Source organism: Spermophilus citellus (assembly GCF_964194105.1).
Source record: "Spermophilus citellus genome assembly, chromosome: 6".
Classification (NCBI taxonomy): Eukaryota; Metazoa; Chordata; class Mammalia; order Rodentia; family Sciuridae; genus Spermophilus; species Spermophilus citellus.
In genome coordinates this window covers 136,073,687-136,098,821 of record NC_138187.1, presented here as the reverse complement: position 1 = coordinate 136,098,821, position 25,135 = coordinate 136,073,687, and the positions used below count along the sequence as shown (strand labels likewise).

At 38.6% G+C, this 25,135-nt stretch overlaps 1 protein-coding gene across 1 annotated transcript in view; it reads left to right on the top strand.

Moving 5' to 3' along the window:
* NR5A2 (nuclear receptor subfamily 5 group A member 2) overlaps positions 1-25,135 on the top strand; it is a 118,765-nt gene that overhangs the window by 69,388 nt on the left and 24,242 nt on the right. Inside the window, exon 6 of the mRNA XM_081299943.1 lies at positions 4,368-4,515. Within this exon, the coding sequence (XP_081156069.1) occupies positions 4,368-4,515 (148 nt within the window). The remainder of the gene's footprint in view (positions 1-4,367; positions 4,516-25,135) is intronic.

Here is a 25,135-nt window from a genome sequence, read left to right as displayed (position 1 = left end):
CGCCTTGCCCCTAACACCAGGCTGTGAGATTATACTGTCCCCACAAATAAAGGAGAGACAACGAATTGCTGGATAAAACTTTAACTAAACTCGTACAACCTTTTCCAGCCTCACCCAGGAGAGAGTACACCCAAATCGCTCATTATCAATTTTTAGGTTTGCATATGGAATTTTTCTCCTTTTTTTTCTTTTAAATTTTTTCCCAGTTTTCTTGTAATGATTACTTCTGGAACAATTGAAAATGTTTATTTTGAGTGTTTTAAGACTAGTGAATAGTAATATTATACACGCCTCAGTCCACGATATCACAGCCAAAAGTCTTGCCACAAAGGAAATTCCAAACAGCAATTTCATGTCACCTTGAAGCTTGTATGTGATGTCTGTACATGGCTTTAGAGCAACACTCCTAGACAGACTGAGAGATGCAAGTCCCCAGGTGCTCCATAGCCTAATCTTTTGGTTTTTCCCTACTGAAAAAATAATGTGGGGAACCTACCACAGCAGAGGAGTGGAGGGGAATGGAGATGTACCTCCATGGTAGAGGGCTTGGCTAGCAGGAGTAAGGCCCTGAGTTTAATCCCCAGAACCCTGATGGGAAGGAAAGACAGAAGGACAGAAGGACAGAAGGAGGGCAGCGAGGGATTCTCAGGAGGAATTGCTACTTGGAACCTGAAGAAAGAGGCAAATTAGAAAAAGGAGCACAACTTTCCTCTTAAGCCTGGTGACTAGTGAGTTTTCTTGTTGATTGTTGGCAGAATCCAGGTCTCTTGTGTGTATTCAGAACTGGAGTAACTGAAATAGCACCTCAGAGAGGGCCCAGGACACAACACCTGGTGCTGAACTGAGGATTCCGTGTTTCCCACTAAGTTTTTTACTTAACCATCTTTTAATCATGAATGTATTTAACTTTATTAGACAAAAAGGAAGCAATGATCACCAGTAATAATTGGCACTGTCAAATCAACAACCATTTTATGAGACGAATTCCTTCCTATTCAGTATTTTTAAAACACACACGTAATCGTATATATGTAACATAAAATAGAATCGTTCAACATGGGGTCAGATTTGAGTATTTGCATATTGTAACTAATTAACAGCCACTGTAACCTCATCCTAAGGGAAATGTCTACTGTTACTATCTTTGATTGTTGTGTATCATATTAAAATGACAGGCATCTTACAACATTCAAGTCATCACAATTTTGGAGGTTAGAACTAAAAGCAATTTCGCTAAAACTGTTTCTACCTTCATGATAAATGAAATTTTATTCAACAGGGGCATCGGTTTAGAGTATTTTTTCAATATATCCCTTGAATTTAATGGCACAAAGATTACATGTAAGAGAGCAATAAATTAATTTTACTAAGTACATAAAAGACAAGGCCAGCTGCTCGTGAAATGAGCACAAACTCTGCATTCAACAATGAAAATATAATTATGTTTGTAATAAAATATAAGGAAGTTGCAGATCTCTGTGCCGTTTCGGGGATAAATCACCCATCCTCCTTCAGAACTGTGCAATTTGATAAATTATCCTTGAAAGAAGTGTTATTGGAGCCCTCATTTAATAAGCATGTTTGAGCTTTCAAATTAGCATGTAAATAAATGTAGGGCAATAAAGTTGTTGGTATGCCAATTGATTTCCTGAGGTCCCTCTCAGTAGATGTCTCTCACTAAATATATAATCCCAAGAAACAATTTAGATTCCTTTCAGTTATAGTATATTTTCAAGTATGAATTTCTAGTATTTGAATTTAATTATTACAGATCTGCTGGAACTGTACATGCGTCAAAAATGTCATCAACCCATCTTTTTTTTTCCCCCTATAGGGTCCCACCATGTTACCCATGCTGGCCTTGAATTTTGATACTCCCACCTCAGCCTCCCAAGTAACTGGGATTACAGGCATGTGCCACCAGGCCCAGAATTAATCACATCTCAATAAAAATTAATTCATATTACATATTTGTACTTTATTTAACATGGTCTTCCTGGTTTAGGGCTTAAATAATGATTTCTATTAAAATATACTTTGACCAGGCATATTGACACATGCCATAATCCCAGCTATGCTTGAGGCTGAGGGAGGAGGATCATAAATTGGAGGCCAGCCCGGGCAACATACCAAGACCTTCAAAGCAAAAAGGGCTGAGGATGTAGATTGTTAGTAGGACACCCTGGGTTCAATCCCTAGCATTGACGAAACAACACCACACACAGTACTTTGTATGTATTCTGCTACCGTCACAGAGCATTCAGTTAGTTCTTTGCCTAAATTGGTACTATTATTCCAACTATGATGATTTCTTACTAATCATAAAAGTGAGAGGCACCTTATCATCATCTCTCTTAATGGCCTTGGTTGAAGATGAGGAGAGTAAGGGATGGAGATGTTGCCGGATTGGCCCAAGCCCTCTGTTTTTAGAGGGCAGCATTGACCCAGGTAGCGTCTGGTCTCAGGTTTCTTCTACCTCTCACCTCATGGCCTTCCGCCTGCTGTTGATTCATCTAGCCCAGTTGTCTCTGTGGAAGTCCTATTACGGGTTAAGTATCCTTTATCTGAAATGCTTGGAAACAGGAGTCATTTAGATTTCAGATTTTTTTTTTAAGATTTTGGTATATTTGCATATTCTTAATGAGATATCTTGGGGCTAGGACCCCATCTAAACAGGAAATTCATTGGTTTCATACATACATAGCCTGAAGGTTATTTTATACAGTATTTTTAGTGACTTTGTGGTTTGGCTGCAACTCATCACGTACACTTTCCACTAATGGCGTCACTTGGAATTCAAAGGGTTTCAGATTTTGGAACATTTCAGACTTTAGATTTTTGGACGAGGGATACTCAACCTATATTATTACCTAACCAAATAATTGTCAGGCATCATCACTTTGCACGCTAGGAAAATGTTCCCACTGTGGTCTATAGAGTTCGACAGCTTGTCCTGTCTTCCAGCCCTGGTACTGAACTTGTCTTTCCCACATTTGGAGTTCTTAGGACAGATGCCCGCCCACGGATGGATACAGTGGGAGGACAGTTTGGTGGTTGATGCAGGAGATTCCTAGAACACACTTTAACTGTGGCTTTTTCATGCATAGTTGACTATCTATAAACTGATTGACACCTTTGGGGGTCATCTTTCCACTGACTCATAATTTTTCTCACTCTTGAAAAAGGTTTCTGTACACCTAGTATTCTCTAGTTAAACCTGAAAATTCAACTCATCATATTTACACAATAAAAAAAATCCATTCTGCCTTGTTTTTAATTGCAAATTCTACTCAAGGGACTAGTTCTCCTGCTTAGGAGGCAGCCCCGTGCCTTCTCCTAGAGAAGCAAGTGCAGTCAATTATGGTAATGAAATGTCAATAAATATAAAAATTTAATACAGTCTGCTCTGGGTGAGTGGCAGATGAGGACTTGCCTCCCAGACAAATTTGCTGCTGCTGCAAATATTAAATGCACCTAAAAGAGTATTTGGTTGCCTGAGAGCTCTTCAGGAAAACAAGGACTGGAGCTGCAGGTACCAACTGGGCTTTCCCATTATGCTGTAAAGGAAGCAGCACAGCTAGTACTTCCACTGACAGCCATCCCGACATCTTAACTTATTATAAATGGAGCTTCGCATGTCCCCATGAATAATCTAAGATCCGTGCCTTGCCGTGCTTTTCTTTTTAACGAAACGGGGAATATGCTATTTCTGTTTTGTTTTCCAGACGAGGGAATTATTCTTGCAAATAAGGTCACTGCTGTCTTTAGAGAGAGAGATGTATTCATTTGACGGCATCTAATGTGATCACCTGAAACTAGCAGGTTTATGTCATAGCTTTTAAGGAAGCAGCATGCTGGAATACTTTAAATGTGATTTTATTATTATTATTACTATCATTATTATTATTATTATTTTGTTATCCACAAGTATATAATCTTGAACTAGGATTATGTTCAAATGTGATCTCAAAATACAGAGAGAATGTGACTCAGCCTATATTTTCTTCGTGTACTGGTCATTGTCATGGTGTACAGATAGAATGCTGTATATGCAGTATATTTTTTTCTTTCAACTTGAGTTAAAATATTTTCTATGAAAATATAACTTCATAAGAGAAAGAAGGCATGTATACTTGTAAAATGCAGGCTATCAAAACCTGTTTCCTACAAAGCTCATCAGCGCGATTAGATGTAACAGATTAATTGCGATTCATTTTATGATAATAGGCCGTGTCTCAAGCTACCTTCAAGGGGAAAGCCCTCTCTGGTATAAGTGTGTGTTGCAGTCTGATTTTACCAACGATGCTTAACAATCTCAAGTGAAATGTGTGTTTCTGATCCTAACATTCGTGAAAACTGTGTTGCAGGTGGACTATTCTATAATTGCATCACAAGCCGGGGCCACCCTCAACAACCTCATGAGTCACGCACAGGAGCTAGTGGCAAAACTTCGCTCCCTACAGTTTGATCAGCGAGAGTTTGTGTGTCTGAAATTCTTGGTGCTCTTTAGTTTGGGTAAGCAATCCTTTTCTCATGCTAAACCACCAAACATTACTCAATGTTGCCCAAGGCCAAGTCAATATGTTTTTCTAACACTGATGATACCTTTCCATTCAAATCATGAAATCTTCCTACGTGAATATATATACATAGCCACAAAAATATATATTTCTACTTGATTCCTCACCCTTTACTGAGAGAAGCAGAAATGCTAGTCAAAGCCACAACAGAAGTCAAAGATGTGTGGTCTCAGATTTTTGCCATCTTCCTGCCGTTGAGCAATCCACGTGCCTTTCCTTTTGGCTCGCTACCTATTGCTTCTTTTATTCTTCTAACATGTGGATAGTAATTAAAAGCCTGTTTTTTTTAAATCTCTATCAGGATTAACGAGAGCATGTTTATAACCAGATGCTGCACTATGCAAGCATAAAGGATGACAGTTGTCAAGGGGAAAGATGCTTCTTTAGAAAGCTTTAGAGAAGAAAGATAACTAAGCAAGACAGATTAGCTAAATCAAGGTTCTCAGTGAGCCAGTTGAGAAAAATCACCACTGCTTGGAATAAAAAAAGGATTAAGGAGATGGATTTTTATTGACTTCAAAGGAACAGATTTTTCTGCCTGTCCCTTACTTGATTTCTGTATTTTGTTGGCTTAATAAAGCCAACTTAAATAAACTTTTTGCCAAGTCCATTTATTCTTCCCTGACAGACAGCTGAGGGAGGCAACTTCCCTCCAATAAAAAGAAAAAAAAATGCCGAAATCAGATTTACCAACATGTGTTTTTTCTTTAGTCTTCAGTTATAAGATAGTTGTGAATTCATATCCCAAGAAATAGAACAATAAAACACACTGCGAAGTAAAACAGATGTGTCTGCTCTCCAAATTGGGCACTTTAGTCTTAAAATGCCTCTTGACAGCATCGCACAACTGTTGCTAATAAAGGAAGAGTTGGAAGTAATGGAACCAGAGTTAATTTTTCACATGTAGTCGGCACTTAAACTACAAAGAGCATTTTCACATTTGGGAAAGTGCGATAAATATAGCGTATAGAAATGTTATTGAAAATTTAAAAAGACAACAGAATTTTATAGATGTCGTATTCAAAGGTTTATAATGCCAAGACTGGACCCTGTGTGGTTTCTTTATTAACCACAATAAAGAGGAACATTCCAGTCAAGGAAGTTTGCGTCTGTCACCCCAGAGCAGTTTTTAGAGAGTCAGGAGGATAGCATGAGTCTGCTTGCTGTCATCTCCCATGTTATTCAGTTTTATGACAAGATCTCAGTCTTTTCAACTAGTACATTTGATCAGTCATTAAACAGAAACTGGGGTAATACTTGAGTAAGAAATCTTATGGTGTCTCAGTGATAGAATATTTAGAAAGAGTCATCTCACCTCAGTGATATTTAAAATTAGTGGGGGAACTGCATTATATTTGATGATGTGCACATGAACCTTTTATTCTCACCCCATTTATCTTGCCTTAATCATTTTTCAAAATTATTATATTCTCTATCAATAGGGAATGGGTCTAAAAGGCTCTCAACCTGCATACCTTACAAATTATCTTCTTGAACCTCATCACATCCTCCTTCCTTGTTTGAGCATGCTGTTACGCGGGGCAGGTGTAGGACACCAGGGAGCCACCACCTAAAGTGTGCTAAAACCCTACTGATTCGTGTAAGGAAGACAGGATAGCATGGGTTTCAGGTCAAGGTAAATTGAGTTTGGGTCAAGAATTCATTTTTAAAGAAAGAGGAAAAGTGGGACTCATTGTAAAATACAGGTGGCTTTTAATTTATGAGTGGAAAACCTTTATTTCAACTTTATTGACTTATATAGATAATCAGCCTTTAGATTCCCAGGCCTGCCTCCAGACACCTATTCTACCTGTGATTGAGAATGAAATCATATAGGGTCACATGTGAAAGCCCAGTCCAAGTCCAAGCCAGGTATCTGCTGACCCAAACCCTTATGAGTCTTGAGCCCCCTAAGCCTGAAGCCAGGTAAGTTCTAGTCCCAGCTCAACCTTGAGCTTCCTTCCTGCTGAAGAAAAATGAGGATTTGGGGGAATGATTAGAGGCCAGAGATATTGTAGAAAGAGGGCTACAGCAGTATTCTCATGTCAGAGATGAAATAGCCATTTCTTCGCCATTTCTTTATTGGTGCATTATAGTCGTACATAATGGTGGGAACGGTTATTACACATGATGTTGGCCAATATCATTTCCTAGTATTTTCCCTTTCCCTTCCCTCCCCCTCTCCCTGGTCCTTTTTCTCTACTGATCAACCTTTGATTTTCCTGAGATACCCCCCACCCACTTTTGGTTTTGTTTGTCCTTTCTAGCTTGCACTTATAAGGAGGAAAAACCTTGCTTGACTTTATAAGTTTGTGTGTTATATCACTTAATGTTCTCTCCCACCCATTTTTCTGCAAATGACATAATTTCGTCCTTCTTTATGGCTGAATAAAACAACGTTTTACATATATCAGATTTTGAAGCAGCCTTTTCCAGATTGATTTGGTGAGAGGCGGTAGGATGTGATCCTGTGTAGGTGCAGTTCTAAAACCAAAAAAACGGTCAATTTGAAAATGTGAAGGCGAAAGAGAAGAACATGAGTTGGGCGAGCCAGGCATAGTGGGGCATGTCTGTAATGCCTGCTACTGGGGAGGCTAAGACAGGAGCATTGTAAAGCCAGGACTAAGCCTGCCTCGGCAACTTAGTCAGATCCTATCAAAATTTAAACAGGGCTGGGGATGCAGCTTAGTGGTAGAGCACTCACCTAGTGTGTGCAAGGCCTTGAGTTCAGTCCCCAGTGCTATAAAAAGATGAGTTGGGGGAACAATTAACAGATGAATATGGTATAAGGAAGGAGCAAATGCAGCTAGAGAGGTAAGCCAGAGGCTGGCACAGAAGAGCAGACTCCAGACACATTCAGCAAATTCCCATTGAGCCGTATCCATGTGCCGGACATTGAGGTAGCCACTGGGGTATAGTGTCAGCAAAAGTAGGTGTCATGGCTTTTATTCTGTAGGCAACTGGGAAGCAATGCAGAGCTGTTAAAACAGGGGTGAGGTGGGTAGTTTGGGTTGATTTGCTTTTCTTATAGCCATGTGCAAAGAGGTGGTTTTACCCCCTGGATGTGGAAAGGAGATCACGGGTGTAAACCAGTTATAAGTTGTCAGAGGTCATGACAGAGTTTAAATAAAGAGGTCTAGGGTGAGTCTTGAATTTCTGGGTGTTTAGTCCCAAGAATCAGTAGCTGATCATAGTTGTAATACATTCTTAAAATCTTGCTAAGTTACCGTATTTTGTTGCCAAACTATGAGATAATATATTTTGCACCCATTGATAACTTGGCAGAAAAGGAAATATTCTAAGTTGGCCAGTTAAAATTGATGACCCAAGAGAAGCCAAAATAAAAGTTTTAATGTTCATACTACCACCTTCTTCTAACAAGGAGTCAAAGTGAATGATGAAAGTAAATTGACTGACTGTCACCCATCAGTGTAGAAATAAATCCTACAGAGTAAGTATAGGCGTTCACGAGCCTCGGTATCATGGATGCATTTTAGATGAGTAGAAATCCTATGAAATATTACCTTCCCAAGACAAGGACAGAAATGGAAAGCAGTCACTTGGTTTTTACCTGTGGTATCCTGAACAATGTCATTACATGTTGAAGCCCATCAGGAATATTAATATAGCTTGGGTCCTCAAAGCAATAAGTGCCCAGAATTGCCAACTAAGTTGTTACTCTGGCCTAGAGAGTCCCCTAGCCTGGAGATTCAGTGGCTGGACATTGTGACTTTTGTTGTATCCCAGGTGGCAAAAGAAAGAAATAGAAACGTATGATATCCTATTTCCCTTAGTGAGTATCCTTGGATTGTTGTAAACTATTCTCTTTGAAATACTTTGTAAGCACTTTTTATGTTTAGCAGCATTACAGAGACTGTTATTCTCTTCGAGGGTATTTACCAAACTTCAAAACTGGGTAATATTTACTTCAAGTCTCTTTGCTACTAAAAGGGTCTGTTCTGCTTTGTAAATGTTTCTGTGCCCCAATGCTTTAGAGTGAGGTCCCACTGAGGTTAGAAATTGTCCTTCATGTTTTCCTTGTACACCAGGTTTCTAGAATGTTCCTTGGTACATAGAAGGACCTAAAAAATATTTACTGATATGATACATGAATAAATAGACTTATTTAAACTCAGAGCAAAGCCTTTACCAAAATATTTGTGATTGGTAATAGGAGATTAATTTGGTCGAAAAGTCACAGCTCAAGTGCAGGTTAGTTCTCTGACACAACTTTTTTCAGGGGGCTCTCTAAAAAATGTCTTCTCAAAATTAAATCATTTCTGCTTTTTCCAGGTTAGGAAGCAGATGTTTATTCATAAGTTCTTTTTGGAAAGCTAACTTTAGAAACAAAGAATGTTAATGACAAAAGGTAGCTATGTATGGCATGCATTTCTGTGGCAAGCAAATGCAAGACCAGAGACTTACAGCTCCTGCTAAGGAAAGGTGGTCAAGGCCCAGTGTACGATTTCTCCAGGGCATTAACAAGAGCCCTGTTTCCAGTAAACCTCATGGAGAAAATCGTATCTTTGTTCATTATGGTAGTCCTTTGCTTCATGCCAAATTTTGATAATCTGGTTGAGGCCTTTGATTGTACCATCACATGACCTCAGCCAATGTCCCACGGAAGACAGTTTGTGCTCATCTCAGAGAACCACTCTGAAGATCCTGGCAGAAAGGCTATCTGCTGTTGGATGCCCTCACCTGCCTGCTACCTGAGCCCTTTCTAAGGAGAATCACTGGATAGGCAAAGAGCACCAATCACTGGATATGCAACGTAAACGCTGTCTGAGAGCTGTTTGCTTCCTCCCCAGGTCTGGTTTGGGCTAGTTTCAGACCACAACACCTCCACGTTGAAGGAGTTAGGCCCTATCTTAAATAGAAATGGTATCCGAGCTATTGCTACAGTGTCCCAGAATAAGCAGTATTTGTGTGACTTGATCAACAAGTTAGATAGGGTTTTAAAATGGACCAGAAGGTTTTGAAAAACCTTTAAAATCATATTTGGGATGAGAAAAAATGAACTATTGAAGGGCAAAGCAGAACATTTTTTTTACCTTGTCTGTTATGGCTCCTTCTAACTACCCCAGTCTAGCACTAAACAAAGGGGGGCTGTGTGGTGAGGCACAGGCCTTTTATCTATCAAATTCATAAACTCCGAGCTCCGTGAGCACAGTGTATGTTTTACTCCTTGAATACTACCTGACAGATATGGGTTTTTAATAAATATTTATTGCAGTCGTGAATGAATGTATGCTTTTCCTCCCAACTTCCAGGTTAAAAAAATATTGTAATGGGAAACACAAAAATAGTAAAAAAAAATAAAACAAAATTTCACGAGAGGAACACTCGAAAATAGATCCCATGTATAAATATTAGAGGATTTGGCATTTTTTTTATGGGAGCAAGAGTATAAGTGTTCATATTACAAAGGGGGTTATTATAAGGCAAATGGAAATTAGAAAGTCTTTTTCCTTTACAAACAAAACAATAAATGAAATTAATCACTAATGATTCGCATGTAGGTCCTATTTGAAACTGTGGCATTAGGCATGTCAGATATCTAAATGAGCCATAGAAGGAAGTGCCCTGTCCTTCAAAAGTGTTAACAATAAAATATCTTCATGTGAGTAAATCATTCAGTTTCTCCCTGACAGACAGAAGGGACATATGAGACTCTCGCTGATTCTGTAGCTGAACAAACAAAACAGGATGGTTTTACTCAACATTTTAGCCTCAGTCAGGTCTAGAACCAACAACCGCAAGTGTCCCCAGCATTTCTCTGCTCCTACACAGTGTCCTCTTCAGAGACATCAAACTCATCAATCAATACATTAAAAATACTACATACTTACTAAGGCACCATTTATATGAGCAAAATGATGCAGGAAATCAGGATGATCATCTGAAGAATGTGGACCAAGAAGAAAACCACTTTTTGGGTAAAAGCATAACAAGTAGGGCCAATCCTTTATATCCTGGGCAGGAATTGGTATCAGTACTACCTGCCCCATACCAAAATCTAAAGATGCTTAAATTCCTAGATTACTTAAAATACCTAACACAATGTCAATTATTAGTATTAGTAAATAGTATATAAATGTTCAATAGAGATGCAGTTTCTCCATGCCCTGGAGATGTGTTACCCTTGGATAAGAGGGCTGAGCATAATTACATAGCTTTGAATTCCCTTGGTTTCTAAATATGTCATAGTTTTTGTTTGTTTTTATCTCTGTGTGAATTTGTGATTTCATACATCAGTGTGCTTGTTAGAAATCTCTTGCCTCAAAGTCTCTCAAGACTTCTTTCTTCTATTATTGTTGTCTCTTAGGGTTGATATTTCTTTGGACCAATCAGCAGGCCTTAAGAAAGCAAAATGATCATAAGTTCTCATTATTTATATGTCTATTTTAGCATCCATTTAAATTTTTTTAACAAGGTTAGCTTTTTGGTTATAATCTTCCCTTTTGGAGGGCATGACTATAATAAACCTTAAAATTGGGGGGAAAAAAAGAAAGAAAGAAAAAGTATAACTAAACATATCTCTATCAGATTCATGTGGATGAAGTTCCTTAGGAAAGGATGGGGTGTTGGGAGGTGAGTGAATTTGTAGATTCTGTCCTCATGTATAAGAGCCTTCTATTTCCCAAAGGGTTTGATCATAATCTGCTCATGTAATATGATGTTGACATGGTTAATAGTAAACAAAATTGCACCATCTTGACTAGTTGAACAATGTGGTTGATGTAGCCTTTGGGGTGAGAAAATTTATCTGTACTGGTCAGTTTTCAAATACCCTTTATTTTCTGATGTGATAAATGTTTTTACCTTCTTTGAGTTTTGTTTAGTAATTTTTCTTCTTTAACATTTAAAATTAAAAATCTAGTACTTGTTCTCTCCTTTACTACATTATACCATTCATCCCTTGGCTTTCAGTAGCAGAACACAGTGAAGGTTCACTGCTGAAACTTTCCACAGAGCAGTTGGTGAAGCAGGATGCCAACAGGTGCCCACCTCAGTCAGGGCCTCTGGGCAGATTGAAGACTCCAGCACAAGCTGTCATGTATAGGAATCCCATCACTGTCAAGACTATATATAAAAGCATGTATATATGCATGCTTCATTTGCAAAGTCAAGGCGTTGTAAATGGGCAAAGAATTACAGAGCGACTGTTGATTCCCCATCTCAATTAACAAGAGGTAACAGGGACTTGTAGAAATAGTAAACCTCAAAATCATAAAGTGTACCATACAAAAGATTCCTGTTTAACATATCCTGGAAAACCATGCAGAGCCCCTTTTCTGCTGTGATTCTTGTCTTTAAGGGAGGATCTTTAGCTAGACTAGACAAGCTGGTGTGTGCTCTCCTATGAGAAGAAAACACTTCACTGTGCACAGCTTCTTATCCACTCTGCTCAGTGTTTTGCTACCCCTTAGAAGGACGCAGGACATTGAAGCCCAAACTGGTAGTTTGAACTGTAATTCCATCTCCTAATCCTAGACCAGATGTCAGTGAGGCATCAGAGTGTTGGTCATCAAGAGGGTTTTCTGCTATCTTTTGTGCAAAGGATGGGCCTTTTGTGGGGTAGTTCCGGCCTGGGCCATGCTCTGGAATCTTGCATTCTGTCCTTCCTAGGCAGTAATCCCCAGGGGAGCACTGCATGTGGGGATGCAGTCCAGGGGCCTCCTCTCCTTAGCACTTCAGCAGTGGCCTGGAAATACCCTAGCCGTGACTTTGGAGAAGGAATGCACACTTATTATAAGTCTTGCAACTTGTTCAGTTTGTGAGAGTTGTTTTTGTTTGTTTGTTTGTTTATTTTTTGGTGTTCCCCCTGCCCCATCAAACTAGAGGTCTTTCTGAGTCTAAGGAAAGTCACAGAAACAGAGAGAAAATTGCTTTTTTACAAAATTAAATCCAGTTATTAAAAGAGGTTGTCACCTGCTATAAATACAGCACGTCTAAAGTAAAGGAGGAATTCTGTTCTCACACTTTGGTGGACTGCCTTGCTCCAGAAAAGCCGTAAAAGATTCTGAGGAATTTAAAACTAGTAAGCTCTTCTATTTGTGCATCAATTTATATCTGAATATTAACGTTATCCTGAGACAAGCAGGACAATCTACATGTCAAAAGATTCTTGTTTCATGAAACCTGATAAAAGGCGGTCTTGCAATAGCAAACCCCAATCTTCCCGTTTCATGGTAATCGTCCTTCCTGAGGCCGGGCACAGGGCTTGCTTTGTTTTTTTTTTTTTTTTCTTTTTTTTATTGGTTGTTCAAAACACATTACAAAGCTCTTGACATATCATATTTCATATATTAGATTCAAGTGGGTTATGAACTCCCATTTTTACCCCAAATACAGATTGCAGAATCACATCGGTTACACATCCACATTTTTACATAATGCCCTATTAGTAACTGTTGTATTCTGCTATCTTTCCTATCCTCCCTCCCCTCCCCTCCCCTCCCTTCTTCTCTCTCTACCCCATCTACTGTAATTCATTTCTCTTCTTGTCTTTGTTTCAGCCTTTCTCCAAATTTAGCGCACATGCAGGCACACCAGGCACACACCCACTGCCCCGATGGCTTACAGAGTCTGGTGATACTGTGTATTCACCTCACATCTTGACCCCAGGGCTTTGCTTCAGTGGTTCCTCATGAAGTCAGATAAGCAAAAGAAACATCCTGGGGGTTTGTCTGACAATTAGCATGCAGCCTCAGTTTTTACCTTTTCATTTGTGATATTCTAATTTAGAAAAACACTCACTTGACACTTGTCAAGCCACCATGCATATCTTTATACTAATGCCTTGCTGGTCTGAGAGCAATGCTGGCAAATAAACATTCCCTAAAATTGTTGTAATCATTTGAAATTCAGAGAGGATTGATTAGCATTCAAGAGATGCCTCTGTTCAATATTTACACCATAGAGATTTGGCAGAAGCAAATAATGGCACATAAAGTTGATGCTTGTCTTAATTAAATGCAGTATAATAGGTGTTGTGTGGATTTCTTTTTTCTTTCGGTGAGCAAAGCAGTTTAGCAATGACCAGATATAATTCATTTTGGAGTTCTAAGTTTGAACGTAATCAATACGTATTTACAGCCATGGAAGAAGTGATTATCATTTGTTATCTGCTGGCACAAGAATATAATTGCCTAAATAGCATTTGTTTAAGCATATTTCTGAATAGCTTATGTCTAAAAATATTTATTATATTTTAGTTATTAATACTAATACTGTCGCTTTGCTAACTGCTGCTGTTTAGTGAGATGATTTTTCAGAGACATATTGGCCCATCAGGTCAAGAAGTACCAGGATGGAAAGGAAGTGAGAGTGTCATTTGCTCTGGTTGACATTTCTCCTTGCTTTAGCTGTGCCGACTGCACTGTTAACATCTCAGAACAAAATGCCTATCTTAGTGCTGTGCAGCAGAGGCTAGTGACATGGCCAGCTCAGGTCCTGCACACCGGTGACCTCTGTTTAACCCAAAGCTTCAGGTCTCTTCTAGAATGGAGCAAATCTGTCTCTGAGTCATTTGAGAAACCTTCCTCCCAATTCATCTGTAAACTGACGTGTCCAATCTTGGTTTCTGCTTGTGTTTGGTTAAGAGGGTTAAATTCCAAACAGAACCATCTAACGCAGGTAACAAGTACAAATATGAAAGTAAGAAGCCTTTAGTCATCTTGAAACACTCAATTGCACAAAACATGTTGAACACCTATTATGCAAAACCATTGTATTGGGCAGCATAGGCATTGGTAACACAGCCTGTCCAAGAGAAAAAAACTCCTCCTTTTGATAAGAATTGCTCTTTGGACCCTGCAGGCAGTGTTCTGAATAAGGCACTGTGCACCAAGGGAATAGTCCAGAGCACGACCTGCCACCAGCAACATTGTGTCCACCTTTCCACTTCCTTTCTCTTTCTTCTTTCCTCTGAAGCAATGTATGTTCCATGCACATGTATTCCCTTTAGTGATATTTTATCAGTGAGAAGCCACTTGTGGATCCCCATGTTACACAAATCTCAGAGCCATCAGAGGCATGAAAAGAGAGTTGGGAAAACCATGTGTGTAGTCACCTCCTGGAGCCTCGCCAGGGCACTGTTCCAAACTCAGATTTTGAACAGCAACTTCATCCTCAGTTCTAGAAAGATCCAATTCTAGAACATTAGCGTAGAAGAGAACCTGCTGTGTCAAGAACCTGCAGTGTTGCCTGCACCTCTCATTTCTACATCACAAAATTGAGGCTAACAGAAGTTAAGTGACTTTGTACACAGTCACATAGAGGCAGAATTTGAATTTGAACTTAAGTTACTAGACTCTTTGTGTAGGAAAGGAGCACAGATATAGATGAGAGTAATTATGGAAATAGTGCTTTTGCATTATTTGGGGTCAAAAAATTAGACCTTCTTATTTCTTGGTTGTCCTTTTTAACTAAATCTAAAAAATTCATCATTGTGATGTGTGAAAGCGATTTCTCAGAAAAAATTGGAAGACACATTATCATTTTTACTACATTGGGGCTCTACTGTGGGTGCTCAAGTGTGTGACCCTGAGTTTTGAAAGACAGTAGCATTACCTTCGTAGAATTCACCCAGCTTTTTACCTTATTAAGACTCTCCCAGCTTTGCATAGGTACATTAAACTCTGTACCATCAATAAACGTCAGTGTGATAATGCCAGAGCTCACATCTGGATATTTCTGTCTATATCCCTGGGGAAAATGACCACATCATAGTTGTGTATCATTTTATCCCATCTTAGTTACATATATATATCCACTGACAGGACATCTGAAACAATCCTATCTTTTACTATTTATCCCTAAGAGAAAAATAAGTATTCTTAGATATTGCTAAAATCTATGTATACTTTTTTATTCCTCTTTCTTGTGGCAAAATCTATGTAACATGAAATTTACAATTTTATTACAGTTAAGTACATACCAGTTGTTGTACAACCAACCCCAATGGATATCTGAGAACTTCTTTCGTCTTCCAAAACTAAAATTCTGTGCCCATAAAATAGTAACTCTCCATTCCCCATTCCTCTACTTCCTTACCCAATATTCAGTTTTCTGTGTAGGAGTTTTTTTGTTTGTTTGTTTGTTTGTTTTGTGGTGTACCAGAGATGCTTTACTACTGATCTGCCTCCAGAGCCCTTTTATTTATTATTTTGAAACAGGGTCTACATTACTTAGACTGGCAACTTCTTGCCTCAGCCTACAAAGTCATCAGGATTATAAGCATGTGCCACCCACCATACCTGGCTCAAACTTTTTTATTTGCAAAGTATTCTACGTCTCACATTTTCCTTTGCATATATCATAGCATTAAAAGTTTTAGTTGTTCTACAGAACATGCATGAGGAACATGCCCAAGGCCACATAACCAAAACGCTGAGGGATCCCATGGATTTGACCTAGAGAGGCCTATGTCTCTTGGAACTATTACTCATTTGAAAGAAATTGTTGGAATTTGAGAACTGAAACCTTCTAGAACTTTGTTTTTTCATAATGCTAGAAATGATCCAAAATGAGACAATGCCCTCTTAATACTGATTATTCATAATAACTGTATAATAGTAATTTCAGCAGCTTCTCCCCTCACCTTGCAATCCTCAAACTCAAGGAATTAAGTAGAGTGGGAGAATAAGGAGTAGGTATTAAAATTTAAAACTTCTGCATGTTCTAAAATAATTTCAGTTCAAAGTTGTGGACTTTGGAGTCAACGTCCAGGGTCCTTCTACCTAGAAGCAGGGGAATGGGCATTACATGGCTTCTGTCAGCAGTAGCCCCACTTACTAACCCTATGGAAGTCCACCATAAGCCTTGTTTTCACAAATGCCAGTACCTACTTTGCTGGATGTTTATGTGAAGTTCATCTTTCATGTCCCAGTGTAAGAGTCCCTAATCTTATAGACAATCTCACTCCTTCCTCGAAGGTCACACTGCTTCTTACACAAGTCTCTACTGATCAGAGTATTTTGTAATTCTTTCATAGGTTTCCCCAGCTAGATTGCCAGCTTTTTGTTCTGTATTCCTAGCACTTAACCTCATGCCTGGACTATAGTTCATATTAAAAAGCAACACTAGCCTAGTTAGCGAGTTTAGTTGTAATAGCTACATGATACTGTTTTCTGTGAGCAGAGTATCTTAAACGTGTTTGTTCCAACCCTCAAAGTAAACCAAAGGAGACAAGGTGTCATTGGCTATTCTTGCTTTACAATCAGAGAGGCGAAGTACACAAAATTACCCAACTATTAAGTAGAAGAGCTGAGATTTTCACAGTTCGAATACCAAAGGCCAGATTTTCTCTACTACTCACTACTTTTCTGGTTTATCTATGAAGTTGATAAACTGTAAGTCACTGTACTAATGTTTGTCATTTATGACGATGGTTAGTTACCCTTTCTGGTTAGACTCATCAGGAGGCTGAGGGAAATCTGCTCCTTCCTAGCTCTTACCACTGGAATGTACAAGGACTAAGTACCAATTCTTCCTTGTTAAACCAGGAACAATTTTCCTTCACCGACATCTTGCTCAGGACTAACAACTGTGATTTCAGCTGAGCTACTCCCTGTTTACCCATTTTAGGAGTGGGGTTAAAAATTTTATCAGTACAAACCCAGAGGCACTGCAGAAATTATAGTATACTTGTCCTTTACACTATCTCTGCAATAAGAAGAAGCAACTGGTGTCTAAATTCCTGTACTCTTGCAAATCTTTATTGTGAATGTTATCTGATGTTGATCAGAGGTTTCAAGTTTGCATTATTAGCAGATTCTCCCTTTTCCAATATTGCCATCTTCATCCCCCAAAAGATTGGAATTCAATAGAGGAGAAGAGGGAACAAAGATTAAAACATGTACTTGTGTATGTTTTCAAGAATACTAAAATAAAAGTTTCCTCATAAGTCCTTCTATGTTCTTGATACTTAGAGTCAGAGTTTAACTAATTAGCAATTTCTTCTAAAACAAATTTTTTTTTAACGTTGTTGTTGGCCACGAGAAATTATGGGACAAATTGGATAACCACATGTGCTGGCAATTGTCCAGAGCAGCCCATATCAAAAGGGACTGGGGCAGGCAAATACTGTAACAGTATCATTTCTAATTATAACTTCAAGGAAATTCCTCTCTCAAAGAGGTAGCTGCAGAAACTTATTCTTGTCTTACAAAAGAATAAGGCTTTTAGGATTTCAAAACATCTTAATTTGCCCTTGTTGCTCCATGTTATGTTTTCCAGATTTCTATTTTGATTCATGTAGCTCTGGAATCCTTAAGAAATCCAGGATCTGGGTCATAATTTTCACTGACCCATACTACTTCATTATATACTGAACCCTACAATTTATCGATTCGGTCTCCAGTCAATGGATATTTATTACCAGCAATATTAAAGGAACATTTTTCTCTGTGTCTTTCTGAAATATATTTTTGGGCAACTAGTCTCAATTCTAGAAGTTTACAAATTGTTCTTCAAAATGGCTGTACTGAATTATTCCCATCCACAGTAAATGAGAGCTTCTATTTCTCCATAATACCACCAAGACTATAATTTAACTTTTTATTATTATTATTATTATTATTATTATTATTATTATTATTCTGAGGGATTGAACCCAGGGCTTGCACATGTGCTAGCCAAGTGCTCTCCCACTGAGCTATAAGACTATGATTCAATAGACGTGATTATTCTTTTTATTTTGTATTCTGATTACCAACAAGATTGGTCTTTTTGTTTTCTTGAAGTATCTGTTCACATCCTTTGTCAACTGTGTTACATGTCTTTTCTTACTGATTTGAAGGTCCCTGTTTCATAGAGGGATGGGTGGTGGATGGAAAAATAATTTGGTTTCTCTTATCTTTCCTTTTTTTTTTTTTTTTTTGAGAAGGGTGGGGGTGGTACTGGGGGTTAAACCCAGGAGTGCTCAACCACTGAGCCATATTCCCAGCCCTTTTAAAAAAAAATTTAGTTGTAGTTGGACACAATACCTTTACTTTATTTTATTTATTTTTATGTGGTGCTGAGGTTCGAACTCAGGGCCTCGCACGTGCTAGGCAAGCGTTCTACCGCTGAGCCACAACCCCAGACCCCTTATTTTTATTTATTTTGAAACAGTTGCTTAGGGCCTAGCTAAGTTGCTGAGGCTAGCCTCCTGCTTGCAATCCTCCTGCTTCAGCCTCCTGAACCACTGAGATTAAAAGTGTGCATTGGCTTTTTTTCCCTTCATTTTTTCTTTAGTAGAAGTAGCCATAAATTCATCAATATTTTTCTAGATGATTTTTTTCTTTTTATATCTTCTTTAGAAAATCCTTCCCAGCCTTTAAGGTCATGAAGTACATATTGAAACCTTACTTTTGGTATTTAGATCTTTAAGAAGCCCAAAATTTATTTTTGTGGGTGGTGTAAGAAGTAGACCCAGTTCTTATTTTATTTTCCTTGCAGGTAGTCAGTTGTCCAACACTCTCAGGCAGTACCTTGCCTTTCCCACCATTTCTAATGTCACTTCTTTTATATGCTCAAGATCTGTACATCATGGATCTCTTTCTAGATTTTCTGTCGTATTTCATTGCTTATTTCAGGTAAATCTCACACATTTTTAAGTGTTCTTAAAATAAATCTTGATATCTGGTTAATCAGTCCATCCACCTTTTATTTCAAAATCATCTTAATTATTCTTAGGCTTCTGATTTTTCCATATACATTTAGGTTTGGCTTGTTGTCATCCCCCAAGGAACCACGGTGGGATTTTGTGTTACATTGCACAGTATTTAGAGATTGATTTGGAGAATGTTATTTTCGTCACAGGATTGAGTTCATCTCGTTCATGAACATAGTTTATCTTTTCTTTCATCAGGAGTAGCTTGATGTTCTTCAGGACTGCCATGTTATTTTCTCCACAGAGGTATTAGACATCATCTGTTACTGATGTTTTTTCCCCCTTGCTATTTTATATAGTTTGTTGCTACAATGCAAACTTTTTCTAAATGTTTTCTAATTTCTTACTAATCATATAACTGAATATTTTTATGTTGAACTTGTGCCTTAACAAACTTGCTGAATTTCCTTAACATATGAAATGGCTTTTCTATAGTTTGCATCAGACTTTCCATGTAAACAGTCACAGCCTGAAAATCAATACAAGTTTATCCTTTGACCCTCCTATTTGCTTCTCTTGTTGATTTGAAACTAATAATAGGCACTCCTGCCTCACTCCAGCATTCAGTGGGAATAATTCTAACAGATTACAGCTCCGTATGAAAAGTTTTATTTTCTTAGCATGAGAGGGGGGTAGGGAGGAAAGAAAGAAAGAGAAGGGGGGTGGGGGAGAGAAATACTGTTAATCTTTGAGATCCAACAATTGTTGGGTTTTTGTTTGGTAGTTTTGTTTTGTCTTCTATTTCAATAAATTCTCTTCTTCGTTGGCTTGTTCTCATTCTAGCTTCTTGAGTTGAACATTGTGTGGATCCATTTTCAGCCATACATTCTAGTTACTTTTTCAAGGGTTACAAAATTGCCTCTTGGCATAGCAATAGTTGTAGCTGCAAAAGTTTGGGTGTGGGACCCTGTGACCCTCAGGGCAGCTGCAAGGTTAAGCAGGTCACTGCACAGAACTCCAGGGGGCACCACTCAAAGCTCATCCCTTGAAGCTGAGCAGTCCACAACCTGAGTGGCCCTGTGTGGTGGCCACTGAAGTCAGCCTCAGACATCTTGAGATCTCTGTTATATTCTATTTTGCTTTTGAAATTCATGACTTACAATGTATTTAATAATGTTTTAAAGTTCCAAACAAACAGGGATTTTAACTGTCTTTTCATTTGGAGGTTGTAAGTTGACTGCATTATGAGATTGCACATATTATTGAGGCTTCCTTTGTAATGTGATCTTTAGTTAATTTGTGTAAACATGACACGTGGGATTCAGTCTCTATTTGTGAGGTGCCAACTTGTATTCTCTCGTAGTCATTCTGGACAGCTTTGCTACACCTTTCTTGCTAGATTATTTCTTCTCATAATTCGCCTTTTTTTTTCCTGTTTTGTACTTTTATTTTAAAATCTACTTCATCTGATATTTGAAGTTTTGTCAGATTTTTTAAATTAATATTGTTTTCTTCATCTCTTGTTTTCAAGTGGTTAGTTGCTATCATGGGTTTTCCTGTGCTTCTGTGGTGTGGTAGGTTTCTGATCAGCAGCACGTGACGTATTTTGTTTTGCTTTTTGTGAATTCAGTCTGTAATCTCCTTAAAATTTAATTTTGTGGTCATTATAGATTTGCAGGAAAAAAAAAATCACAGAGGGAGGTCCCTAACCCTAACCCTAACCCTGTGGAAACATCTTACATAACAATTATTGATGAATAGACCAGGAAAATGACATTGATGCAGTCAAATGGACTTATACATTTAATAAGTTTGAGTATTTCATTAGTTTTACATGTATGTGTGTGTGTGTATGTGTGCATGAGTGTGTCATTTCTGTAGCTTTATTACTTGTATGTTCGTAACCACCAACACAGTTCTTTTTTACAGAAATTACAGGATTCCTTTATGCTATCCCTGACCGCCTCTTATACCTCCCATTCTTCACCTTTGTCAGTCAAGTTATTCTCCATCTCTATAATTTGTTTATTCCAAGAATGCTATTTAAATATAATTATGGTTAGGAAAGGTAGCAGAATACAACAATTACTAATAGGGCATTATGTAAAATTGTGGATGTGTAACCGACGTGATTCTGCAATCTGCATTTGGGGTAAAATTGGGGGTTCATAACCCACTTCAATCTAATGTATGAAGTATGATATGTCAAGAGCTTTGTAATGTTGTGAACAACCAATAAAAAATAAATAAATAAATATAATTATGGGGCTTGTGAACTTTGGGAATTGACTTTTTTTTTCACTCAGCAATATTCTCTCAAAATCCATTCGTAATTATAGGAATAGTTTGATCCTTTTTATGTTTAGTATCCCATGGTGTGGGTGTAGTACAGTTTATTCACCTGTTGAAAAACATTTGGGTGGGGCTGGGATTGTGGCTCAGCGGTAGAGCACTCACCTAGTATGTGCGAGGCGCTGGGTTCAATCCTTACCACCACATTAAAAAATAAATAGATAAAATAAAGGTATTAAAAGAAAAAAAGAAGACATTTGGGTTATTTGCAGTTTAGGAGCTGCTGTGAGTCTCACATACAGGTGTTCGTGTGAATGTACATTTTCATTTTTCCTGGAAAAATGCCTTAGAATGCATTTGCTGGTTCCTATGACAAACACATGTTTATGATTTGTTTTTTAATAGGTCGATTTGATCTATTCACTGATTAAATCATGCTGGTCTTTGTACATATGAAAATGTTTTACATATGGCTTCATCTTGGGTGCTAATTTAGTTGGCTATAAAAATCTAGGTTGACAACACATTGTCTCACACTTGGGAAGACTGTTGGAGATCTACCACCTTTATCTCCTTGGTAGCTCTTTAGACCTTCTCTTGGTTGCTTATAGCTTATATTTTCACTGCAAAGTGTCTAAGTATAGATTTATACCAGGAGGGGCAGTCAATAAGAGGATATTTAAAATTTCTATTACTTTCTTTTTGTATCTGATTTCTATGCACATCATTCTAATTCCTGCAAAGCGTGTATTAAAATCTTTAATCTGTCTTCTCTATCTCTCATTTTTATACTCCCCCCACAGTTTAGCTCATTGTGCTTCTTTTTGTACTCGCATCTTCTATTCTCTCAACTATATCTAGCTTAGCATATGTCCCATCAATTACATTTTTTTCTTTGATTATTTTGGGTGGGGGGGTACTAGGGATTGAACTCAGGGGCACTAGACCCCTGAGCCACATCCCCAGCCCTATTTTGTATTTTATTTAGAGACAGGGAAACTGAGTTGCATAGTGCCTCGCTTTTTGCTGAAGCTGGCTTTGAACTCACAATCTTCCTGCCTCAGCCTCCCTGAGTGTTTTTTTTTTTAATTTTCAAAATTTCTCATAGGTTCTTTTTCATTTGTACATACTCATGCTTAGTTTCTGCTTCTTTTGCTTCATCGTTTATCTTTGTTTTTAATATATTTACCATTTTATAATCTTCCTTCCTTTCTCTCTCACACATGGTAAACAAACTGGTTTTGACTCTTCCCTAGAAACACTTTGTCCTGGAGTGAATTGGTGACTTCAGTGTTCTTGTCTTTTTCCTTAGCCGTGTTCATCGTCCTGGCCTTCAGGGTACACTTTGCTGGCCTCTTTTGAGTCAGATTTGTATCAGCTGCTGCTGTTTCTCTTCCTCTTGTTTTTGCTATCCTGCCCACTTTGTGCTCACTCCTCCTCGTGGTGCTTTTCTGTGTCTGTTTCCTTCCAGCTCTATGAGATTCTGAGTTGAGAGCCAAGTCTTTTAGTGGCAATTTGCCTTCTGCACAGTAGTGGGATCAAGGATGAAGTTTCAGATCCCGTCACGCAGACGCTGTGTGACCTGCCTTCGTTCCTAGCTCAGAGCCTGCTGCCATCCTTTTACAAAAGACACAGACATAGACTCCCTTCCTGAGCCCAGTGCTGGGCTCTGCTGGATGCATAGCCCTTTGGGCCCCATGAGCCCTCAGAAGGTGGGCTCCAGCCACCGTGGCCCATAAAAGTCCTTGCCACTGCTCTGCATTGCTGTGCTGTTTTTGACAGAGATTTTGAAGCTGAGCCTTGCTCTGTCTCGCTCCCTCTCTGTGTTTTTCCACCATCGATGTGTTTATAACAGAAAGAGTGCATCAAAATCAAACCTACTGCAAGATTTCCACTGGAACTTCAGCAGGGTTTTCTCTTTCCAAAGATCCTGACATCTTTCAATCTCCTCACCAACACCACCTCCACCTGCACTATCAGCAGTTCTCACACACACACACACTCACTCACTCACACACACTCTCACTGTATCATGGAAGGCCCCAGTCTCATGTTAAAGCCCTGTACAATAGGACTCCACTCTGCCTTTCCCAGTTTATATGCCACTGTCCTCTACCATCCTGTCAGTATACCATGTTCCCCAGCACAGGGGACAGTTTGACATTCCAGGACCTCTGCTTCATCTTTCTCCCTAGGAGTCGCATTGAGGTCCTGCTCAAACACACACTTCTTCCTCCACTAGAGACTTCCACAAACCTCCCTTTGGGAAAGAGATTTCTCTCTTCTATTAACTCATTTCATTTTCTTTTTCAATCTCTGTGACCTTTGCCATAGTCTGAAAATATTATAAAACCTAACCTAATCTCAAAAACTTGAAATAGTCCTATATATTTACGATGTGAGGAGGAATGTTTATTAAGATGCTTTGTTACTTCCTTTAACTTTTTTCACAACAGGTGATGAGTTGAACCTTAGGTAGGTGAGGACTGGGCTTATGTCTCACAGCGTCAGCTACTAGGTGGTGGAGGAAGGGACAGTCCCGAGCCGAGGTTCTATCCACCATCCCACTGTGTATCCTACATTTCCTGTACCCAGCATTTGGGAAATGCTTGCTCCTGTGATGAGCAGGTGAGCCCCTATTGTCCAAGAACCCATCTGTGTCTGCCTTACCCAGGTCTTTAGAGACCTGGAACCATTTTTGGCCCAGAAATCTGCATTTTAGCCACCTCTTTGATGATTCTTCAGCACTCTAGGTCCTGTTACTCCTAATTGTTGCTCACCAGAATCATCTGAGGGTGGGGGTGGAGTGAGTTCCTAATGCTTAAGATGACCAAATCAGGATTTCCACAGTCATGTCCATGATTTTAACAGCTGCTCAGGTAAATAGGAAGCAGCTCTACACTGATTCCTGCCTGAAAAAATACTAGGTAAAACGTCTTAAAGTGATGACCATTGATAAATGAATAAATTCATGTAAAATAGGAATTTCAAGTTCCTTCTGATAAATTAGTCCTCGGGTTGCAAGTTTGGGGTGTCTTGATGCCTCAAATAATTCAAACGACTAGCAGAAGTACAGTCACTTCATGGTTGAGCATAAGAGAGAATTCGAATGCAAGAGGAATGCAGTTGGGCTGGGGCTGGGGCTCAGTGGCAGAGCACTTGCCTAGCACGTGTGAAGCACTGGGTTTGATCCTCAGCACCACATAAAAATAAATGAATAAAATAAAGGTATCGTGTGCACCTACAACTAAAAACTAAAAAACAAAAGAGGAATGCTGTCAACCCCACGAATGCATTCCCTGCTTTCAAAAACTTAGACATGAGGAAATTTGAACATTCAAAATAAAGTAAATTTACGGAACAAGTAGACTAGATAAATTCTTCTAAACTTTATAAAGATTTATTCCAAAATATAATTTAGTCTTCTAATATTTACTTATAAAAATGTATTGGAAACATTTTATACCCTCAATATAAGCAAATAAAATTAAAAAGCAAATAAAATACAACTGAAATTAAATTATGAGATTTTACATTTTAATTTTATTTATCTATTTATTGGTAACGGAGATCTAACCCAGGGGTGCTTTACCACTGAGCCACATCCCCGGCTCTTTTTACCTTTTATTTTGAGACAGGGTCTCACTAAGTGTCTGAGGGT